Here is a 21,961-nt window from a genome sequence, read left to right as displayed (position 1 = left end):
TGCTTAAGCCCCAAATTTAAAAGTCTTCCTTGATCCCTTCCTATCCCAACAGGAGCTATTTTACCATTTCTAGAAGTGGATCCATCCTCCAATTCGTTTTCCATACATCAACCAGAATGACCTTCTGAAAAAAAAGGAAAGCAGACCATGTCAATTTCCTGTTTAAAACCCATCAATGGGGGCTTCCCTGGTGGCACAGTGGTTAAGAATCCGCCTGCCAATGCAGGGGACACAGGTTAGAGCCCTGGTCTGGGAAGATCCCACATGCCTCAGAGCAACTAAGCCCGGGCACCACAACTACTGAGCCTGCACTCTAGAGCCTGTGAGCCACAACCACTGAAGCCTGCACACCTAGAGGCGGTCCTCCACAAGAGAAGCCACAGCGATGAGAAGCCCGTGCAACACAATGAAGAGTAGCCCCCCGCTTGCTGCAACTAGAGAAAGCCCACACACAGCAACGAAGACCCAACACAGCCAAAAATAAAAATTAATTAATTAAAAAAATAAATCGGGCCTCCCTGGTGGCGCAGTGGTTGAGAGTCCGCCTGCCGATGCAGGGGATACGGGTTCGTGCCCCGGTCTGGGAGGATCCCATATGCCGCGGAGCGGCTGGGCCCGTGAGCCATGGCTGCTGAGCCTGCGCATCCGGAGCCTGTGCTCCGCAACGGGAGAGGCCACAACAGTGAGAGGCCCGCGTACCACAAAAAAAAAAAAAAAAAAAAAAAAAAAAAAAATAAATCAATGGCTTTATATTGCCCTTGGAATAAAATTCAAACTCCTCACTGTGACCTGCATGGTCTGGCATTACCCTGCTATGCAATCCTCATACACTACCACTTTCTGCTTTAATCAATGTGCTTGAGTCACAACCTCCATTTATTTTTTTGTACAGAGCTTCAAGTTCTTCCCTTTCCCTAGCCTTTTGCACTGGCAACACCCTCTCTGTGGAATGCTCTTCCACAGGCTCTTGTATGACCTGTTCATTCTCATTCACCAGGTCTCAGCTCCTGTGTATCTTCTGTAATTGTAAGAAAAACTTCATGAGTTTTCTTACTATTTCATAAATCAAACATCCACATATCAACCAGATGAAATAGAAATAGAATATTTCCAGCTTTCATGTGCCCCCTATCAATTATAGACCCTCCTCACTATAGACACAAATATTATCCTGACTTTTGTGGGGTGAGTTCCTTGTTAATCTTTGTGGTTTTATTACCTGTAATAAAATTCTATCCATAAACAATATATTTTAGTGTTGCCTGCCTTAAATAGAACATTCTATTTTTCTGCGTGTATTTTACTTCTTTTGTTCAACATCGTGCTTTTGAGATTCATCTACACTGCTATGCATAGTAGTAATTCATTTATTCTATTGCTATGTGGTATTCCTTCATATGAATATAACACAATTTATTTATCTCTTCAACTACTTATGGGCATTTAGATTGTTTTCAGGTTTTGGTGAGTAATACTGCTGTAAATATTCCTGTACCTGTGCCCTGGTATATATTTGTGAGAGATACTAGGAGTGGATTTGCTAGGTTATGGGATAAGAGTGTTATCAACATTACTGGATAATGTTGGTGTTTCAAAGTGGTTTAGCAAATTATATTCCCACCAGTAGTTTATGAGAATCCTCATTGCTCTTTATCCACACCAACACTTGGAATTTTCAGATTTACAAAATTTTTGCAATTCCAATGGGTGTACGGAGTATTCCACTGTGATCTGAATTGGCAGTTCCCTAGTGCTGTTGAGGTTAAGCACTTTTTTGTTTGCTTATTGGCCATTTGGATATCCTTTGTGTGTATGTGAAAGTGGAAAATTGAGTTTTAAAATTATTTTTTATAGGGCTGTCTGTCATTTATTGACATCTAGAAGTTATTTATATATTCTATGCATGACCCCAATATTGTTTATATAGGCAGCAAATATCTTCTCCCACTCTGTGACTTGCCTGTTAACTTTGGCAAATTGGTACCCTGCAAAGCAGACACTGAGCTGGAATTGAAAGTGAAAAAGATTTTACTGAGGAGTAACACCTGTGAAGGACAAGGGAGGAGGTAAGGTTGGGCAGGGATTGCCATCAGACAAAAATTCCTACCTCAAAGAGTCTCTGCCAGCCCATGGGGAGCACTGGGACAAAAATATTCCATTATATGAGTCCTCCATTGGGCAGAGATGACGAGCCCCTTGTACCACTGCCGTGTTCAGTTAGTCGTTGGCCAGGGACCTCCCCAAGAGGAGAGTGACCTTGACTATCACTGGTCAGTTTTTGCCTGGGGACCACCTCAAGAATAGCATGACCTTGGCTCCACAGCTAGGCAAACTTGACGAAGATAATAGCTGGAGGTGGTCATCAAACCACACTCCTTGCAGCTGGGCAGCAAGTCATTTCTTGAAGGGGGCTCTGAGTGGCACATCTGTGCCTGTCACACTCATTTAATGGTGTCTTTCTATGAACAGAAGTTCTTAATTTTAATGAAGTCAAAATTTCAATACTTTACTTTATGGTTACTGTACTTTGTGTCTTGTTTAAGAAATCGTCTCCCCCCACCCCAAAAAAGAAATCTTTCCCTAGTTTGAGCTCATGAAGATATTCTACTATAATCTATTCTGGAAGTTTTTTTTTTTTTTTTTTTGGCCACACCGCGGGACATGTAGGATGTTATCTCCCCAACCAGGGATGGAGCCCATGCTCCCTGCAGTGGAAGTGTGGAGCCTTAACCACTGGACCACTAGGGAAGTCCCTTTAAAAGCATTTTAGTATTATCTTTCACATATAGGTCTTGAAGTAATGGAATTTATTTCTGCATATAGTGTGAGGAGAAGATCTATTTTTCCCATCTGGATACTTCATTGGCTCCACATTATTGAAAAGACCATGTTTTTCCCACTACTTGCAATGCTACCCCGGTTGCATACCAAGTGTGTATACCATGTATGTATGGGTGTGTTTATGGGATCTCTCTGCTATTCCATTCAAATAGCACCTTATTGCCCTTTAAGAGTATCTTCATTATTTAGGGCCCTTTAAATTTTCATATAAATTTTAAAATCAGCTTGTTAATGCTCCCCAAGTAACTTTATGATTTTGATTGTGACACTTCTAGAAGAATTTATGTCTTTACAACATCAAGCCTCCTAATTATGAACATGGTATATCTCCAAAAGTTAGACACTCCCCTCCTGTGCTTCCTTAGAGCATTTTACACAGCTCTCTGGTGGCCTTATCACCTAATACTGCCCTAGTTTTGCATGCTTGTCTCATCACTTTTCTGAAAAACTCAGTTTCTTGAAAAAACATGATTTGAATGAATGACTATTTCTCAAAACGAGACACAGGAGGAGGATTACTCTTTGGGGAACCAAGTGAAAGATTCATGGATTGCAGACCATCCTGAACCCAAGGGTAACCCTGTAGAAGTGCTAAACATCGGAAACTACAGTACTTGTAACTTTCTCTTGACATAAAAGCTAAGAGAGGGCTTCCCTGGTGGTGCAGTGGTTGGGAGTCCGCCTGCCGAGGCAGGGCACGTGGGTTCGTGCCCCAGTCCGGGAAGATCCCACATGCCGCGGAGCGGCTGGGCCCGTGAGCCATGGCCGCTGAGCCTGCACGTCCGGAGCCTGTGCTCCGCAACGGGAGAGGCCACAACAGTGAGAGGCCCGCGTACCGCAAAAAAAAAAAAAAAAAAAAAAGCTAAGAGAGAGTACTATTCCTCCTGGGAGTAGAAACAAGGTAGGATGTAGGAAGTAAAACAGTAACAAACTGCTTTGTACTTGGATTCGTGTCAATCTGCATCAGGCTGAATTGGTTGATGAAAGAGTATACAGAAACCTAGCAATCTCTGAGTGGTTTTTACCCTGTCGTGTTCACTCACTGGAGAAGTGTGTGTGAGCAAGTGTGTGAGTATCTGAGTGTGTAAATGTGTGTGTGTGTGTGTGTGTGTGTGTGTGTTGCATGTTAGCTTAGTAAAAGTGGTGAATATTTCAACATGGTGATCAGGCTGTTTAGATTTAATCCCAGGCTCTACCATTTGTTAGCTTAAAATGTCTAAGCCTCATTGTCCTCATCTGTAACATGGGAAAGATGGTGATTATAGTATCTATTCCATAGAGTTGTTGTGAGGGTTCAATGACATCATTCATGTAAAGGACGAACCCAGGAAGCATTTAATAAATGTTAGTTGTTGTTATGATAAAATATTTAAACCCTTTTCAGTTGAGTATATATAGTGTTAAGTACATCTTTAGAAGAGAAACCGCTGCATCCTTCAGTAAGTGGTGGAAAAGAATTTGGCGGCACAGGGATGCCAGGTGACCTTATATTTTGGAGTGCCCTGAGTCTACTTCCTCATGAGTATGTTTTGGTAGACCATAGTTTAAAGTCTCTTTCAGCTGGATTTATTACCATTTATGACTCAAACAAAAATCCAGTCCATTTACTGAAGCTTTCGCTCTGGAATAGCACATGTCTAGACAAGAAATATGTTCTCACATAAGAATTTCCATTCACTAGTGCTTTCTCAAGCATGACTCTAAGAATACAACAAGTTTGGGGGTAATCTATGGGATTCTCACTCTGTAACCCATATTCAGATTTGGAAAGGGGCCCTTTTGGCACATTACAGCAATTATAAAGGTACAGCTTTCCTGGAAAAAATCTCAGTGGATAAGGTGATAATGGCAATTGTGCCAACCATGATAGTCCATAGGGGTCGAACTCTTTTAAGCATCTAAACAGCAACTTCGAAGAGTGTACACCCTTGTTTTCCTTCTTGAATGAAATTGTACTGCTTTCAAATCTCCAAGCTAAATGCACAGTGGATGGTTGCCCAGGTGACAGGCCATAAACTAAGCAGTCTCTGCAGCTAACTGAAGGGTTTGTGCACTCAGAACCAGCTTTAAATATCTTTTTTTTCAAGTACTGTGAGCTGTGAACCACTGGAAAATAATCAAAGAAAAAATCGATATCTATGCTGCTTTTAAATGGATCCCTTGTTGAAGTGTGGGTTGACAGCTGTCCCAGAAATCAGTGCCACGATGAATTAGAATGATGTTGACTGCTGTTTGGCTTGGTATTTCTTCAACAGTGGACCAACTTCCTCTGCAAAACATACCACAGGTAAGCCAAATCTCCACTTTTCATCACATTTTGGATAATACCAAATGTTGCAACTTTTTTTTTCTCCCCAAGGATGTCCCAAAGGAGGAACATCAGGTAAACTGATAGAGGAAACTGTGTCCTAATCTCAAATAATTATATCCTTAGAGTCGTTGTAATAAGCTATTTTTGACTTTTCAGATATTGAAACAATCCCATCCAATACTTTATATAAATGCCTCTAAACCAGTAGGCTAAACTGGTAAGGACAAGAGAAGTATATAAAAATACTTATGTCCATTGAATTATACCCAGCAACAATCTTTTATTTTAGTTTAATCACCTATATATGTGTTAACTTCACATGGTATAAACCTTCTTGTGCCACTCAGTATTGTATGTGTTCTTGGCTATATTTTCTTAACATAAAAGGAGATTCCCATTGCTTTAAGTCTTAATTACATAAGATTCCAAATCATATGTAAAGTATAATAAAAAGATTTTGTTTTACAAGTATTGTAGATTAATCATACATACAATTAAAGATACAAGAACAGGGCTTCAATAGATGCAAAACCAGCAATCCCTGTGGAATGAAATGTTATTGCTTAAAAAAATCGTTGATCAAAACAATCCTAAAAGAAAAATTGAGAAAAGCTTTTTCATGAAAAAACTTAAGATGGAAATGTACAGATTGAAGATCAGAAGAGGAAATGGAGCTCACTAATAAAAAGCAGGGTGGGTCCGTCCACTTTCATTGAAAGAGCTACCCATGTATAGGGATACTATTGTATGTCAGTTCAATCATTATTGTCCTCCTCCAGTCACTGCTGAGTGTATGAGACAGTAGATTACCAAATAAACAACCACAGTGCTCAGTACTGTAGTGATTTTATTTAATAATTTTTGGGTTGCAGTTGGTTTAAATATTAATTTTAGTTTTTATTTTTGAGGTAGATACTACTTTTGAAAGGCTCTCACTTAAGAGTTAAGTCCACGATTCCATAACATGCATTGTCATTTCATTGCTAGGGGCAATAAGCTTGGGAAAAAATACCTTTGGGGTTTTATTCCCACTTTATAGATGAGCTGGTGATATAAATATGTATTTCTAGTCTAGTTGTTATTTGATTATCCAGTTTTCATCTTTATTGAAGGACAGGTTTTAATTATCTTTTTTTCTGAAAGCATTTCTTTTAACTGAAATGATACTGCAAATACTGTTTTCAAAAATAAGTATATAGGGGCTTCCCTGGTGGCGCAGTGGTTGAGAGTCCGCCTGCCGATTCAGGGGACACGAGTTCGTGCCCCGGTCCGAGAGGATCCCACATGCTGCAGAGCGGCTGGGCCCGTGAGCCATGGCCGCTGAGCCTGTGCGTCCAGAGCCTGTGCTTCGCAACAGGAGAGGCCACAACAGTGAGAGGCCCGCGTACTGCAAAAAAAAAAAAAAAAAAAAGGTATCCCCAAACTACCCATTATCATGGAGATTTTTTGTTTCCCAAATTAAAAAAAGGCAATAGCAGTCACCTGCATCCAAATCAATCCTTCATTTTTATGCCTCTCTTATCCTCCTTTCTTATAGCATGAATCAGAGCTGTGCCCCACTAAATAAGTTTTCTACCCAACCCAGAAGACACTATTGGTACTCAAAAAGGCTAAATTAGAATGCTGTGGTGTTGCAGGTTGTTGGATTTCTTCTGGAAAATGGAGTAGATATTACCCTTTGCAATTAAAGAAATCAAACCGCGGTCCATGTGGCTAGTTGTGATGTCCAAAGGTAACTCTTGGCCATCAATGGAATCCAGGTTCCCCAAATGCAACTTCTTCAAAGTTCATGGCAAGATGACCTTGAACAACTTCAACACTTGCTGATCAGTTAATCTGATGTTTGCTTCTGTCTTTGGGTAGGTGAGTGGGTGAGGGGTGAGAAAGGAACAGACTACGTATGACTCCTTTTAAAGAAAAATAAGTTCTTTTCAAATGCAGTTCCAGAAAGTTTCAGGCAGGAAATATGAGAAAGAAACAGAATTAAATTGGACACTTGGGGTGGAAAACAAAATAATAAAAGAACACAGCAGCAGCCTATTTACACCTTCTTCCAGCTGGATGCGAGGAGAAGTCATGTAGCACCCCTGGGAAATAATGTGCTCCCAAGGATGCCCCTGGAGAACCACTGTCAACTTACTCACAGGCGTTCCCTTGACATCATTGCCATTTGTACGATTGCTGTTTAGATCCCTTTGGACCATTTGCAGTTTTTATCTTTATCTTGAAAAGGGAATCAGAGAGCCTATGCTTTGCATAATATTTAGTTGTGATTAAAGTTAAGAGAATACATTTTTAAATGCCGTCTTTTTAGGGTATTGATCTTCTTATTTAGATTTTCTGGCCATAGAGACTCTTTCCCAAAGTAACTTGCAAAACCACATGCATAATCAAGGACATTAATTACTGGTGAATGGCAACTGCCTACTCTTGGCATTTACCTTCAGAGGTACTGTCAGATCACATGACTTTCCAACTGAAAGAAAATCAATTGCTGCTAGGAAAGTTTCTTCTATTCCCTTATGGTAGAGACACAGATAAAGAAAAAGTGAAAGATATTCTGGTCACCTAGAGTTCAAGGAAACAGACAACAAAATCCAAAGAACTCTAAATTATTTTGCTGTACTAAACGATAGTCTAAAATTGCCATACATCATAAACTGAGGTTTAGAAATATTTTTGGAAGACACTAAATTTCACTTTAATGGTATTTTCAACAGTTGTTGCTGTCATTCAATGTGTTTTCTTTTCTTTCTTTTTTTTTAAATCTGTTAGCTCCATCACCATATATATATATATATATATATATATATATATTTAACATCTTTACTAGAGTATAATTGCTTTACAATAGTGTGTCAGTTTCTGCTTTATGACAAAGTGAATCAGTTATACATATACATATGTCCCCATATCTCTTCCCTCTTGCATCTCCCTCCCTCCCACCCTCCCTATCCCACCCGTCTAGGTGGTCACAAAGCACCAAGCTGATCTCCCTGTGCTATGTGGCTGCTTCCCACTAGTTATCTATTTTACATTTGGTAGTGTATATATGCCCATGCCACTCTCTTACTTTGTTCCAGCTTACCCTTCCCCCTCCCCATATCCTCAAGTCCATTCTCTAGTAGGTCTGCATCTTTACATCTTTATTCCCGTCTTGCCCCTAGGTTCTTCTGACCATTTTCTTTTTTTTAGATTCCATATATATGTGTTAGCATACAGTATTTGTTTTCCTCTTTTTGACTTACTTCACTCTGTATGACAATCTCTAGGTCCATCCACCTCGCTAAAAATAACTCAATTTCGTTCCTTTTTATGGCTGAGTAATATTCCATTGTATATATATGCCACATCTTCTTTATCCATTCATCTGTTGATGGACACTTAGGTTACTTCCATGTCCTGGCTATTGTAAATAGAGCTGCAATGAACACTTTGGTACACGGCTTTTTTTGAATTCTGGTTTTCTCAGGGTATATGCCCAGTAGTGGGACAATGTCTGTTTTCATAACCACATTTTTCATTCCTCAAGATAAGTCCCTAAGTTTTAAAAAACTGGTACCTGTAACTGAATCCAGAGTTTAATCAACAGATCCTCAATTACTGTGCTATTGGAAAACTATTCTCAGCTCAAAACTTTCATGTTAGTTCTAACTAATAATAAACATTGATATAAGAAGTGGTTTCTTTTCAGAGACTAAAAAAATAATAACTGATTAATTCCCACAGCACCCCTCTGAGGTAATATCATTATCTCCAGTCTGTCCCTGGAGAAACTGGGGTAGAGACACCGACTGTATTGATGTGGCATAAAGTGAAATAGAGATGGAAATTCATGGGTTACTTTGGTCTAGAAAATAAACAATTTGGATAATTTGGCCTTCCAGTAGCTTCTCAGTTCTGAATTATCCAAATTAAATTTTACTTTCATTAAAAAAACATATAACATCTATATATTCACATCCATTTGACTATATAAATACTGTTAAATAATAAGCTACCTTGTCATTGTAAATCATTCATTCATTCCACAAATGTTTACTGTGCATGTATCAAACACTCTGCTCAGTGCTTTTCATATTCTATCTATCTCCAATCATCAAAACAACCCTGAAGGGTAAACACTATTATTCCCACTTTGCAGCTGAAGCCCCTGAAGTTCAGTGTATAGGGTTGCCAGATTTTGCAAATAAAAATACAGGACACTCATTTAAATTTGAATTTCAGATAAATACCAAATAATTTTTTAGTATGATTATATCCCAGATGAAAAGTATTCATCATTTAACTAGGGGTCCCTTATTTCATCAGGGTGATTTGATCAACTTTTAACAGACTGTCCTTGATATAACCCTGTCAGGGAGGTTAAATAACCAATTTAAAAAGTTCAAATTCAAACAGAGATCTGTCTGTCTCTCAGGCCTGTGTTCTTTCAGTTAATCAGCTCCCTCTCAAGATATTGAGGAAGAATGTCTTAAAGTTGAGAATTTGGCCAAACAATGAAAATGCAAAGATTAGTATTAATAGACATGCAGTAAAGACATAACAGAAATAAAGTTTCATGTTTTTAAAGGCATCTGAAGAGTTCCTAGATATAAATTTCCCAAACCAACATGGCTTCACCCCTCTGATGCTGGCTGTGAGAGATGTGGACCTGTTTGAGAGTCTTTATATGTTAACACTCTGTAGACCTGCGGAGGTTCTGTTTGAGCTCCTCAGGCATCACGCGTGAGTATAAGTGGTCAGTCAGCACCCAAGGAAGGGTGTCTCTGCCATTGTTACTTACAAAGTCATTTGCAAACCTAGACGTATATATTGCTATATATATATATATATATATAGTTCTTTATATATATAAATATATAGTGAATATATATTAAATGCTGTATATATATAAGATATATATATATATAATGTATATATATATGAAACGCACATGCATGGTCACAAAAGGGACTTCGAAGTTGCAAAGTGATGTACAGATGTTAGAGGTTGCTATCTATTATTCTTATGATATTGGCCCTTTGTTTTACTTGTTTAAATACTTACTCTTTTGGTACTTCCTGGGAATGTCAAATAATTCTGGAGTATACAGCTCCCTACCCCCTAAATGTTACTAATTATTGCAGAAAGTACTGTCAATTATCAAAAACAATTTATAGTAATGATTTACAGTTATCTAAAGATTACATGTCAGCCTGCTCTTTTAGGATAGGAGACGTAAACAATTTCTTTTAAAAATTAGAGGGTTAATAAACAGTCTTTCATGTCAGAATTGCAGTTTCCTAATTCTGTTTGCTACCTATTTATCTTGTCATCAAATAAGAAAAGATGGACAAAGCTCTTTCTCAGTATTTCACAGGAATTTTGTTTTGGGAATAAAAAAGGAAGATGAAACTTCCAGAACAAAAGTATAGTCAAGAACATGATCTATTGTAAAAGGATCAATTAGTATAATAGGATGAAGATGGAAGTCTGAAGCTATGTCAAACTTTAGCGTTAAACAACAGCTGAAGAGATTGTTAAAAATGGAGATTAGGGCTTCCCTGGTGGCGCAGTGGTTGAGAGTCCGCCTGCCGATGCAGGGGACGCGGGTTCATGCCCCGGTCCGGGAAGATCCCTCATGCCGCGGAGCGGCTGGGCCCGTGAGCCATGGCCGCTGAGCCTGCGCGTCCGGAGCCTGTGCTCCGCAACGGGAGAGGCCACAAACAGTGAGAGGCCCGCGTACGGCAAAAAAAAAAAAAAAAAAAAATGGAGATTACTGGACATCACCCCAGAGATGGTGTTTAGTAGACCTGGAGTGGGGTCCAGAATACTGGAGACCAAAGGACACCACATGAAGAAACACTAATCAAGGCAGATGAGCAAAACAAGGTCCTAACAAGATAAATGACTTGCTTAAGGCCACATATCAAGGTAGTGGCAGTCCATTGATTCTTGGTCCCATGCTAACTCTTTTGAATCATGACTTTTGATGGAGAAAAGGTCATAAGAATATTGTTGCAGATCATAAAACATTACCCTGTCCCATAGCAATAAAGAGATTCAAATTCAAAGGTGTTAGGTTGGAAACCATGATCAATTCGCTCCTGGTCCCAGAATGTGACTAGTGAAGCAAGTTTAGTCATTGTTTCTCTCACCATAATCTGTTAATAAGAGTTCCATCATTTACCCTTTGGACCTCTCTGAGCTCATGTCTAATTCTAGGATCCAGTACAGCAGAGAGAGGAGATTGGTGCTGATTCAAGGAGCCCTAAGACCAGTCAGTTGGGCTTAACAGTCACAGGGCAAGGCAAAGAGGAATGAAAAAATCATGCAGAGATTTTATGATATGATCACTCCACTCAACCAAAAGCCTGTGAAATAAGCATATCAGTTTAATTTCAAAGTGAGATGCTAGGCCATTCTACTATTTTGAATTATAAAAGAGCTAGCTGTTAGCATTAGGAAAAAGAAATATCAAGACTAAGCAATTAACTAAACCATTGGAAAGAAAAAAAACAATCAAGTCAGCTATGTGGAGGTGATAAGACAACAGTTAATCAAGATGTTTTTTAGGGCTTCCCTGGTGGCGCTGGGGTTGAGAATCTGCCTGCCCATGCAGGGGACACAGGTTTGAGCCCTGGTCTGGGAAGATCCCACATGCCGCGGAGCAACTTGGCCTGTGAGCCACAACTACTGAGCCTGCGCATCTGGAGCCTGTGCTCCGCGACAAGAGAGGCCGCGATAGTGAGAGGCCCGCGCACCGCGATGAGGAGTGGCCCCCACTCACTGCAACTAGAGAAAGCCCTCGCACAGAAATGAAAACCCAACACAGCCTAAAATAAATAAATAAATAAAAATTAAAAAAAAATTTTTATCTTTGCTTGATTTAGGCATTATTAAAGAATTATGAAACTTCTTGTCCAAAGTTGGAAATTTTCTGCCTTAGAAGGTTTTTAGAATGGGAGAGGCATAAGATATACAGCATATTCTTCTCACTTAAAAATCTTGAAAATTTGCCACTCTCTCTCATACATGTTGAAGTCATTATTGTTATCCCCAAACTATAAAATTACTTTTATAGTAATTAAAAGTAAAAGTACTTTTATAGTAAAATAAATAACTTTTATTTATTTGATGTCAGTGGTTTTCTTTTTCAATAGATTGAACTAACTAATTTTTGATGTTGATTCTATTCTTCCTAGAGACCCTAAACTCTGTGATTTTAGTGGAAAATCAGCAATACATTATGTGTCACAAATAGGAAGTTTCAGAAAACAGCAGTTATTGGACATTCTAATGAATTCTATGCCAAAACCAGGTAAATATTTCTATTCCACTTTCAAAATTCTCTAACTACAAAAGCTGTATTAGAAATCTTTCTTTTTCTACATGGATTTGATGGATCCATTTAAAGAAATCAAACTAAATGTGTATATATGTATAAATGAATCACGTTGCTGTACAGTAGAAATTAACACAACATTGTAAATCAATGATACTTCAATAAATTTTTAAAAAAGAAATCAAGTGAACAACTATTTATTGAGCAGGGACTTTGTACAAGACCCAAAACTAGATACTCTGAGGCAGGCAAAGAAGTCTAAGACATGGTCCAACCTTTTGAAAGTGTTCAGTACAGTCAGGGACACATCATGTAAGTCAGAGGAGAAAGAGCTTGTTGTAAACTTGAAAGGGGAAGAAGGACTTACAGTGGTTCTCAAATGCTGGGTAAGATAGGAAGGAAGAGAAGAAGAGAGAAGGTGTGATATAGGCAGGGAGAAAGAGTCTGAGCAGGACAAAAAAGCCAGCCACAGAGAAAAGTGTAATAGAAAAAGTGCCACTGAGCCACATGTGACTGTGAAAGCTGCTTGACTTTATTGTTTGATTGGCTTTTTTTGGAAGCTTCTTGGCAGGGAACAAGGTTATCCCCAGGGAGGTTGCATGGAAGAGGTGAGACTCAATCTGGTCCTTAAAAAATGATGAGATTTGGGCTTCCCTGGTGGCGCAGTGGTTGACAGTCCGCCTGCCAATGCAGGGGACACGGGTTCGTGCCCCAGTCCAGGAAGATCCCACATGCTGCGGAGCGGCTAGGCCAGTGAGCCATGGCCACTGAGCCTGCGCGTCTGGAGCCTGTGCTCCGCAACGGGAGAGGTCACAACACTGAGAGGCCCGCGTACCGCAAAAAAAAAAAAAAAAAGATGAGATTTAATTTTGTGGAGCAGAGGCAGCATACTGTAAGTGAGCATGGCTTATCCCAGGAGCAAATGGGAGACTAGAACCAACAGTTCATGTCAGGGAAAAGGAATACAGAAGATTAGATACATAAAGAAACTGGGTCCAGGGACTTCCCCGGTGGCGCAGTGGTTAAGAATCCACTTGCCAATGCAGGGGACATGGGTTCGAGCCCTGGTCCAGGAAGATCCCACATGCCGGGGAGCAACTAAGCCCGTGCGCCACAACTACTGAGCCTGTGCTCTATAGCCCACGAGCCACAACTACGGAAGTCTGCATGCCTAGAGCCTGTGCTCCGCAACAAGAGAAGCCACTGCAATGAGAAGTCCGTGGGCCCCAATAAAGAGAAGAGTAGCCCCTGCTCACTGCAACTAGAGAAAGCCCGCATGCAGCAATGAAGACCCAACACAGCCAAGAATAAATAAATAAAATAAATAAATTTATTTTAAAAAAAAGAAAGAAAGAAACTGGGTCCATTGAGGACTCATTAAATGTCAGCCTGAAGGACATTTTTTTTCCCAATAAAATAGAGTCACTAAAGACTTTTAAGCCAGGTAATGATGAAAGCCATGTTTTAGGAAAATTAAGCTGTCATTGTGTTGGATGAATTTGAAGGAAGAGACTCACACCAGGGAAGCTCTCTTAAGAAACTACAGAAGTACCCATGTGCGGTTATAAGGACCAGGAAAAGAGTCTTTGGGCATGGTGTGTAGTGGGCCTGAGAAGTGCTGGGTATGGTGAGTCTAAGAGATTGTGAAAGAATTCACAGAAATTAGTGCTGTAACATTGATAGAGGAGACACAGAGACGAGGGTTGAGGGAGGTGAGTTAAACATGATTCCAATGTTTCAGCCCTAGGAAGTGGGGAGATAGAAATACAATCAACAAAATAGGAGAACACTTTGGTTTGGTGAGGATGTTGAAGGTAATGAGTTGTAAAACACTACATTTGATGGAAACTTAGGACGTTCAAAGTAGCAATTTTCTGTAGGACAGGGCTTGTGGGAATGGATGGGTTGATATGTTCTTTTGGGAGTTCTCTACAAGGAGATTGTGAGGACCTGAGAGTAGGTAAGATCACTAGTGTACTGATGATGGTAAGAAAATTGCAGGGGCTGAACAGAGGAGGTGCGCCCACAGTTAGAGAGAGCTGTGCACATAGAGACTCAGGGGAATGAGAAAGGGAGGAGAATTGGGAGAGAGTTACAAGAAGGAAGGAGTGGGAAACAACGTCAAATTGGAAAAGAGGTTACAAAGCCGATGTGATAAGGAAGTGAGAGTTTCAATGGCAGGATAGAGGCAGAAGACAGGTTGCAAAGAGTAAAGAAAGAGGATATGGTGAAGAAATGGAGGATATGAGTGTAGATCACTCGTTCAAATTTGTTTCAGTTATTAGGATAAATGGAAGAACGATTGCAAGAGGAAGTTTTCATGGACGAGCCTGTGCTTATTTGAAGAAGTCAGGATAGCAGGAGAGGGATGAATATGAGAGCAATGTCCCCCAGGAACTAACTGGAAATTCACTGTTTGGTTTTTAGAACTCTATCAGTTTAATGTGGCTTCAAGTGCTGGACAGGAAGTGTGCTCGAAACTTTGGCCCCTTTTTAAAAATAAACAGACAAAACCCCATTCATTCTGTGGACTCTTTTTTTTTTTTTTAATTAAGGGCAATTTTTATTTCCTTCCTTTTTATTTTGTTATTACATTAAAATAAATTTTAAATGTTTAATAATTGTCATAATCTTAATAACATAAACATTTTCCATGTTTTCTTTTGATTTTTGTCCATTTACATGCATATTTTTCACATATTTATATCTTTAATCTATTTTCTATGTTATCTTCTATATTTCCACTTAATATTAATGACAAACATTTTTGTATGTTTTTACCTTACCATCCATCACTTTCCTGTCTGTATGATAATAATTTCTCTTTCCTTATTTTTCATTTTATTTTATTTTTTTAACATCTTTATTGGAGTATAATTGCTTTACAATGGTGTGTTAGTTTCTGCTTTATAACAAAGTGAATCAGTTATACATATACATATGTTTCCATATCTCTTCTCTCTCGCGTCTCCCTCCCTCCCACCCTCCCTATCCCACCCCTCTAGGTGGACTCTTGTGAAAATTATGGCCCAAAGCTTCATCAGGATCCCAGTCCACTATTTCAAGAAAATCTTAGACAAAATGGAACTGATTTTAGAACCTAGAGCTAGATCTTGCTGTGAAACTGCTGGAGATGCATCTCATCAAAACACATTATTATGTTTCTTTTGGCAGAAAGACATGTTGAATCATTGCTTGACATTTGTCATGATACAAACTCTTCTCCAACTGATATGATGACAGTTACTAAAAACCAAAACATAATCTTGCAAAGCATTAGCAGCAGGAAGGTAAGAAACTCTCTTTAAAAAAACAAAGTAACATGGGCTTCCCTGGTGGCGCAGTGGTTGAGAGTCCGCCTGCCGAGGCAGGGGACACGGGTTCGTGCCCTGATCCGGGAAGATCCCACATGCCGCGGAGCGGCTGGGCCCGTGAGCCATGGCCGCTGAGCCTGCGCGTCCGGAGCCTGTGCTCCACAACGGGAGAGGCCACAACAGTGAGAGGCCCACATACCGCAAAAAAAAAAAAAAAACAAAGTAACAGAAAAATGGATAAGCTACTCCATGTACACTTACTGTATTTACATCTACTTCATTTGTGCTGCTTGAATATTTATAACAATCATATATTGCAATTATAGATTTAAATGTGATTGTAAAGAAACTTAAAGTACAATTAATGACAGTCTTTCATGAGTTTAATCTCAGGGCAGTAATGAGCTAGTCAACTCTGAGTCTCATGCACTGTGTGTGTGTGTGTGTGTGTGTGTGTGTGTGTGTGTGTGTGTATGGAATACCACAGAATATTACTGCAGTTGAATCCATACTAAATAGTAAAATGTAGCTTGTCTTTATGTATGTTAATGTGGAAAAGGAGCAAATCATTATTCTGATCATGTCAAATCCATCACAGGGTACGACAAAGGAGGTACCTCTTCTTGGCCCTGGTCATCACCGCCTGCCCATGATGAATGACTCCACAAAGTATAGTAGCAGTAGTGGTAACAAACATTGTGCCCATGGAAAATTATGGAATGATTCCCAAGATGTACAGTAAACTGGTAAAGTGGTTGCCTAAAGGAACAGAATTGGAGAAAAACTTTGCAAAGGTATACTCATGTGTACCTTTTGAATTTTTATAAAAATTAACATAGCCCAAATTGTTAAAAATATTACTACTCTATGGGAATTCCCTGGCCGTCCAGTGGTTAGGATTTGGTGCTTTCACTGTGGGGACCTGGATTCGATCCCCACCAAAAAAAGAGAAATTCCTACCTTATATTTTATTGGTAATAAAGAATATGACCACAGGGCTTCCCTGGTGGCGCAGTGGTTGAGGGTCCGCCTGCCAATGCAGGGGACACGGGTTCGTGCCCCAGTCTGGGAGGATCCCACATGCTGCGGAGCGGCTAGGCCCGTGAGCCATGGCCACTGAGCCTGCGCATCTGGAGCCTGTGCTCGGCAACAGGAGAGGCCACAACAGTGAGAGGCCTGCATACCGCAAAAAAAAAAAAAAAAAAAAAAAAAAAGAATATGACCACAAAATTGTCTATTTCTAAAAGGTAATGAGGTATGGACTATAATATGTATAAACAATACAAAGAGTTTTGGAGATGGTGGAGTAAGATCTTTCAGTCCCTTTCTCCTTCCAAATATCATCCCAAAATAACAAGAAAACAAAAAACAAAAATTTGAGTAAAAAATTAGTTTGAAATAAGTATAGATTCACAAGAAATTGTAAAAATAGAATAGAGATGTGCTGTATAACCTCCATGAGCTACCACCAATTGGAATTATCATCATAACTATAGCTGATTGTCAAAACTAGGGAACTGATATTGACACAATACAAGGAACTAGACTACAGACCTTAGTTGGATTTCACTAGTCTTTGAATGCATTCCTTTTTCTTCTTCTGTTTTTGTGTGCCTGTGTGTACAGTTCTATGACATTTTATCCCCTGTATTATCATGATCAAGATACAAACCTGGTCTGTCTCCACAAAGGAACGCCCTCTTACTCCTCTCTTTACTGCCACATCCTCCCTGCTAACTCCTGGCAACCACTGATCTATTCTCCAACTCTATAATTTTGTAATTTCACAAATGTCATATAAATGAAATTATCATACATGTGAACTTTTAAGATTGCTTTTTCAACTCAGCATAATGCTCTTGAGATAGATCCAAGCTATTGTGTGTACCAATAGTTTCTTTCTATTGCTAAGTAGTATTCTATTACAATTATATTTTGTTTCACAGTTTATTTAGCCATTCACTTGTTGAAAGACATTTGGGTTGTTTCTAGTTTGGGGCTATTACAAATAAAGCTACTATGAACATTCATGTATAAATTTTTGTGTGACTTATGTTTTCATTTCTCTAGGGTACATGCCCAGGAGTACAATCAGTGGGTCATTTGGTAAATGTGTGTTTAGTTTTTTTTAAAAACTGCCAAACAATTTTCCAGAGTGGCTCTACCATTTTATATTCCCACCAGCAATAAATGAGACATCCAGTTTCTCTATACCCTTGCCAGCATTTGGTACTATCAGTATTTTCTATTTTAACCATTTTTAAAAATTTAAACCAAAATAAGTATATGGTGTTATCTCATTGTGGTTTTAATTTGCATTTCCCTAATGACCAATGTTGAACATTTTAAAAAAATTTATTTGCCATCAGCATAAATTGTTCAAATATTTTGTCCATTTTCTGATTGAATTGTTTGTTTTCTTATCGTTGGGTTTAGAGAATTCTTTATATATTCTGAATGATGTGTGACTCACAGATATTTTCTGCTAGCCAATAAGAAAAACTTGGGGTTTTTTTCACCTTTTTTTTTTTTTCTGTACGCGGGCCTCTCACTGTTGTGGCCTCTCCTGTTGCGGAGCACAGGCTCCGGACGCGCAGGCTCAGCAGCCATGGCTCACGGGCCTAGCCGCTCCGCGGCATGTGGGATCTTCCCGGAGCGGGGCACGAACCCGCATCCCCTGCATCGGCAGGCAGACTCTCAACCACTGCGCCACCAGGGAAGCCCTTTTTCACCTTTTTGACAATTCTTTTATCAAACAAAAGTTTTTAATTTTGATGAAAACCAGTGTACCCACTTTTTCCTTTACTGGTCTTGATTTTTACGTCTAAGAAGTCTTTTACTTGATCCGGGTCCTGGTTACATGAGTGTGTTCAGTTTATAAACATTCACTACTCTATACACTTATGATATGTGCACTTTTCTGAATGTATGCTATACTTAAAAGTAAATTAAAGGGAAGGGGTATGCCTTCAAATATCTGAGAAAAAATATGGTTTTCAACCTAGGATTTTATATCCAGACAAACTATAAGTCAAGTATTAGAGTTGAATAAAGACATTTTTCAGACACACAAATGCTCAAACATTTTACATTTCATACACCTTTTAAGGAAGCTACTATGTGCTCTGTTAAATTAACGAAATAAGATAAAAATGGAGGGGAAAATTGGATCCATGATTCAGGGGATCTGGAACCTAACACAAGAGAGGAGGGTATCCTTGGTATAAAGCAGAAAGCAAGTCCCAGGGCTTCAGCCACGTCTGAAGTCTAGAGAACAAAGAGCTCTGACCCTTGGGGGATGGGAGGAGTGAGGGAGAACAGGATAATGGAGATTTCCAGGAAGAAGATGGAACTGATATATTATCTGATATATTTAACCTGGTGAAAAGACCAGAGGATGTTTGGAAGATTTAAGATTTAAAAAAATATAAGAAAAGGAATTAAATGTTAAGTTAAATTGTGAATGAAATAAAAATAGGGGTTTTGGGTTTTGTGCAGGAAAAAAGTTATTCAGGAAAGTATAAACATACTACACTACTATTGCACTACTACAGTGCAATACATACAGTATAGTACAATACTCAAATAATCATAATTTGAACTTTGCCTATTGATTTAACAAGAAAAAGAGGGTGAATTTACTGGGAAGTTAGAGGCAAAGTATAAGAATATTAAATTGTCAACTGCAATAATAAGAAGCCAGTAGGTAATATATCACTTTAGTGACAGCAGGATAAGTACATTATCTAGAGATATGGAAGAAAATACCAAAAGAAACACTTAAAAGGCTGGAACTGGCTGCCTCTGGGGGAAAGAGTGGGGAAGGCAACTGATGACATTTTTTGTTATAAGTTTTTGTTTTTAACCATTATTTGACTTTTAAAAAATGTATAAGTTAGATAAAAATGAAAACTAATTAAAAATTAAAATACAGAAATGGTTAAATCCCGACTCCTCTGGGGCCTGGGATGGGAGGAGGTAGAATGGAAACATTTATTTTTAATACTATTTGAATATTTTACTATTGTGCATTTGTAACTTTTCTAAAGAGGTTAGCCTCCTTCTCACCAAAGTTGCTTTAGTACAGTGGTTGTCAAAAGGGAGTGATTTTACCCCTCAGGAGGCAGTTAGCAAGGCTTAGAGACATTTTTGGTGTCACAACCGGGGCAAAAGTGCTGCTGGCATCCAGTGGGTAGAGGTCAGGGATGCTGCTAAACATCCTACAGTGTGCAGGGCAGGCTTTCCACAGCAAAGAATCACCCAGCCCCAAATGTCAATAGCAGCAAGGCTTAGAAACCTTGCTGTGTAGTAGGCTTTGTCACAACATTGAAGGTTGTATTGTTTTTGACTACTAATATTACATAGTAATTGGAATAAAATACCTAGAGACCAATCTTTAAAATGCGTGTCATGCATCAGAAATTGATAAACAAAAACTCATTTACTTTTCTTTTTTTTGTGGTATAGTTAGGAAATTTCTTTCTTTTTTTTTTTTTTTTTTTTTTGCGGTACGCGGGCTTCTCACTGTTGTGGCCTCTCCCGTTGCGGAGCACAGGCTCTGGACGCGCAGGCCCAGTGGCCATGGCCCACGGGCCCAGCCGCTCCGTGGCATGTGGGATCCTCCCGGACCGGGGCACGAACCCGCGTCCCCTGCATCGGCAGGCGGACTCCCAACCACTGCACCACCAGGGAAGCCCCCCGGAACTTTCTTTCTTAAAAAGACTAAAAATCCTTTCATATTAGTATATTTTTTCTTGCAAAACATTTTTCTGAACTTTCACTCTATATTTTTCTTATTATGGTTGAAATAACTGAACTCATTTCTGAAGGAGAAATAGACTCTCACTATTGAATTTGCCTCTTCTTCTTAGTGCTTTCTCTAGTGCTTAAATTGCAAAACCCAAGGTCATTCTTCACTTCTTTTCTTTGAATGAAAGCTTGCTTTTCTTTTGGGTTGTCTGTAATAGGTTTTTATAGTTTACAAATATAAGCAGCTGCCTTGCTTGTAGGATTGCTCCTGAGAGGCTCTTCATACCCTCTCCCAATCTTTTTTCATCTAAGGAGAATCATCTTTCTAAATTTAATTACGTATGATTTCTATGCCTCTTTTCTGTGTGGTTGGCATTCTGTTGTTTACAGATTAGAATGCTATGCCCTCTATCTAGTCTGTTGTCACCTCCTGCATCACTGTCAATGGTTTATGAACTCCATTTATGTTTGGGATGTGCTATTCTAACATTTTCTCTCCTTCACTCACAACTGAGTGTCATTATTTTAATTTTCCTCCTTGTAGCACCCAAGCACTCCTTAAAGTCATTCATATTTAGTATTCTAAAAGAAATTAGAAAATTCTGAGCTGTTTCTGCTTTTGTCTTCATTTCCATGATAACCTTCAAAGTAGACATTATTCCCTACATTCTTTTTGTTTGTGATACTTATGGTTTTTCAGTTTATTCTACGGAAGAAATTTTTGTCAGGAGATTGTAGGCATCACACATCTTTTATTTTATCTTTTCCTGTGCAAAACCTATAAATCAGGTTTGAGTATTCTTTCTCTTAATTTTGCTCACTGTTATTGATTCTTTTCTTTCTGGTTCTTGTTGAGACTCTGTTTCAAGTTTTTCATAGTAACAAGAAAGCAGAGTAGTTAAGACCTCTGTAACCAGACTTCAGGCTAGCTATGTGACCTTGGGTAAGTTACTTAACTTCTCTGGACCTCACATACAAAAGAGAACAATAGTTCCTACCTCTAGAGTTGTTGTGAGGATTAAATTAGTTAATATGTGAAAGGTGCAACAGTGTCTGGCACTTTATGTGTAAATGCTAGTAGTCATGATGGGTTTTGTAGGTAGGTGTGCCCACACTCTGTGTCTTCCAACTTTTCTTAAGGGACCAGCTAATGAATGAACTGAGCAGTTGAGAGGGGTGGGATAGGGTGGGTGGGAGGGAAGCTTAAGAGGGAGGGGATATGGGGATATATGTATACATATAACCTATTCACTTTGTTGCACAGCAGAACTTAACACATTATAAAGCAATTATACTCTAATAAAGATTTTTAAAAATAGAAAAAAATTCAATAAAGACTTTAAAAATGGTCCACATCAAAAAAAAATCTTAAAAATGATGTACTACTAAGTTATTACAATTGAACACCTAAAATATTTT

The 21,961-nt window shown here is 39.0% G+C and overlaps 1 protein-coding gene across 1 annotated transcript in view; it reads left to right on the top strand.

The window, feature by feature from the left end:
• Positions 1–6,795: 6,795 nt before the first annotated feature.
• Positions 6,796–21,961, top strand: part of MAP3K19 (mitogen-activated protein kinase kinase kinase 19) — a gene marked incomplete at its 3' end in the record, with an annotated part of 42,879 nt that continues 27,713 nt past the window's right edge. Inside the window, 4 exon segments of the mRNA XM_079710695.1 lie at positions 6,796–6,978; positions 9,726–9,880; positions 12,340–12,455; positions 15,654–15,769. Of these exon segments, the coding sequence (XP_079566821.1) occupies positions 6,922–6,978; positions 9,726–9,880; positions 12,340–12,455; positions 15,654–15,769 (444 nt within the window). The 5' untranslated portion in view covers positions 6,796–6,921.

This window comes from Hyperoodon ampullatus (assembly GCF_949752795.1).
Source record: "Hyperoodon ampullatus genome assembly, chromosome: 8".
Lineage (NCBI taxonomy): Eukaryota > Metazoa > Chordata > Mammalia > Artiodactyla > Ziphiidae > Hyperoodon > Hyperoodon ampullatus.
This window is presented reverse-complemented; position numbering and strand designations above follow the sequence as displayed.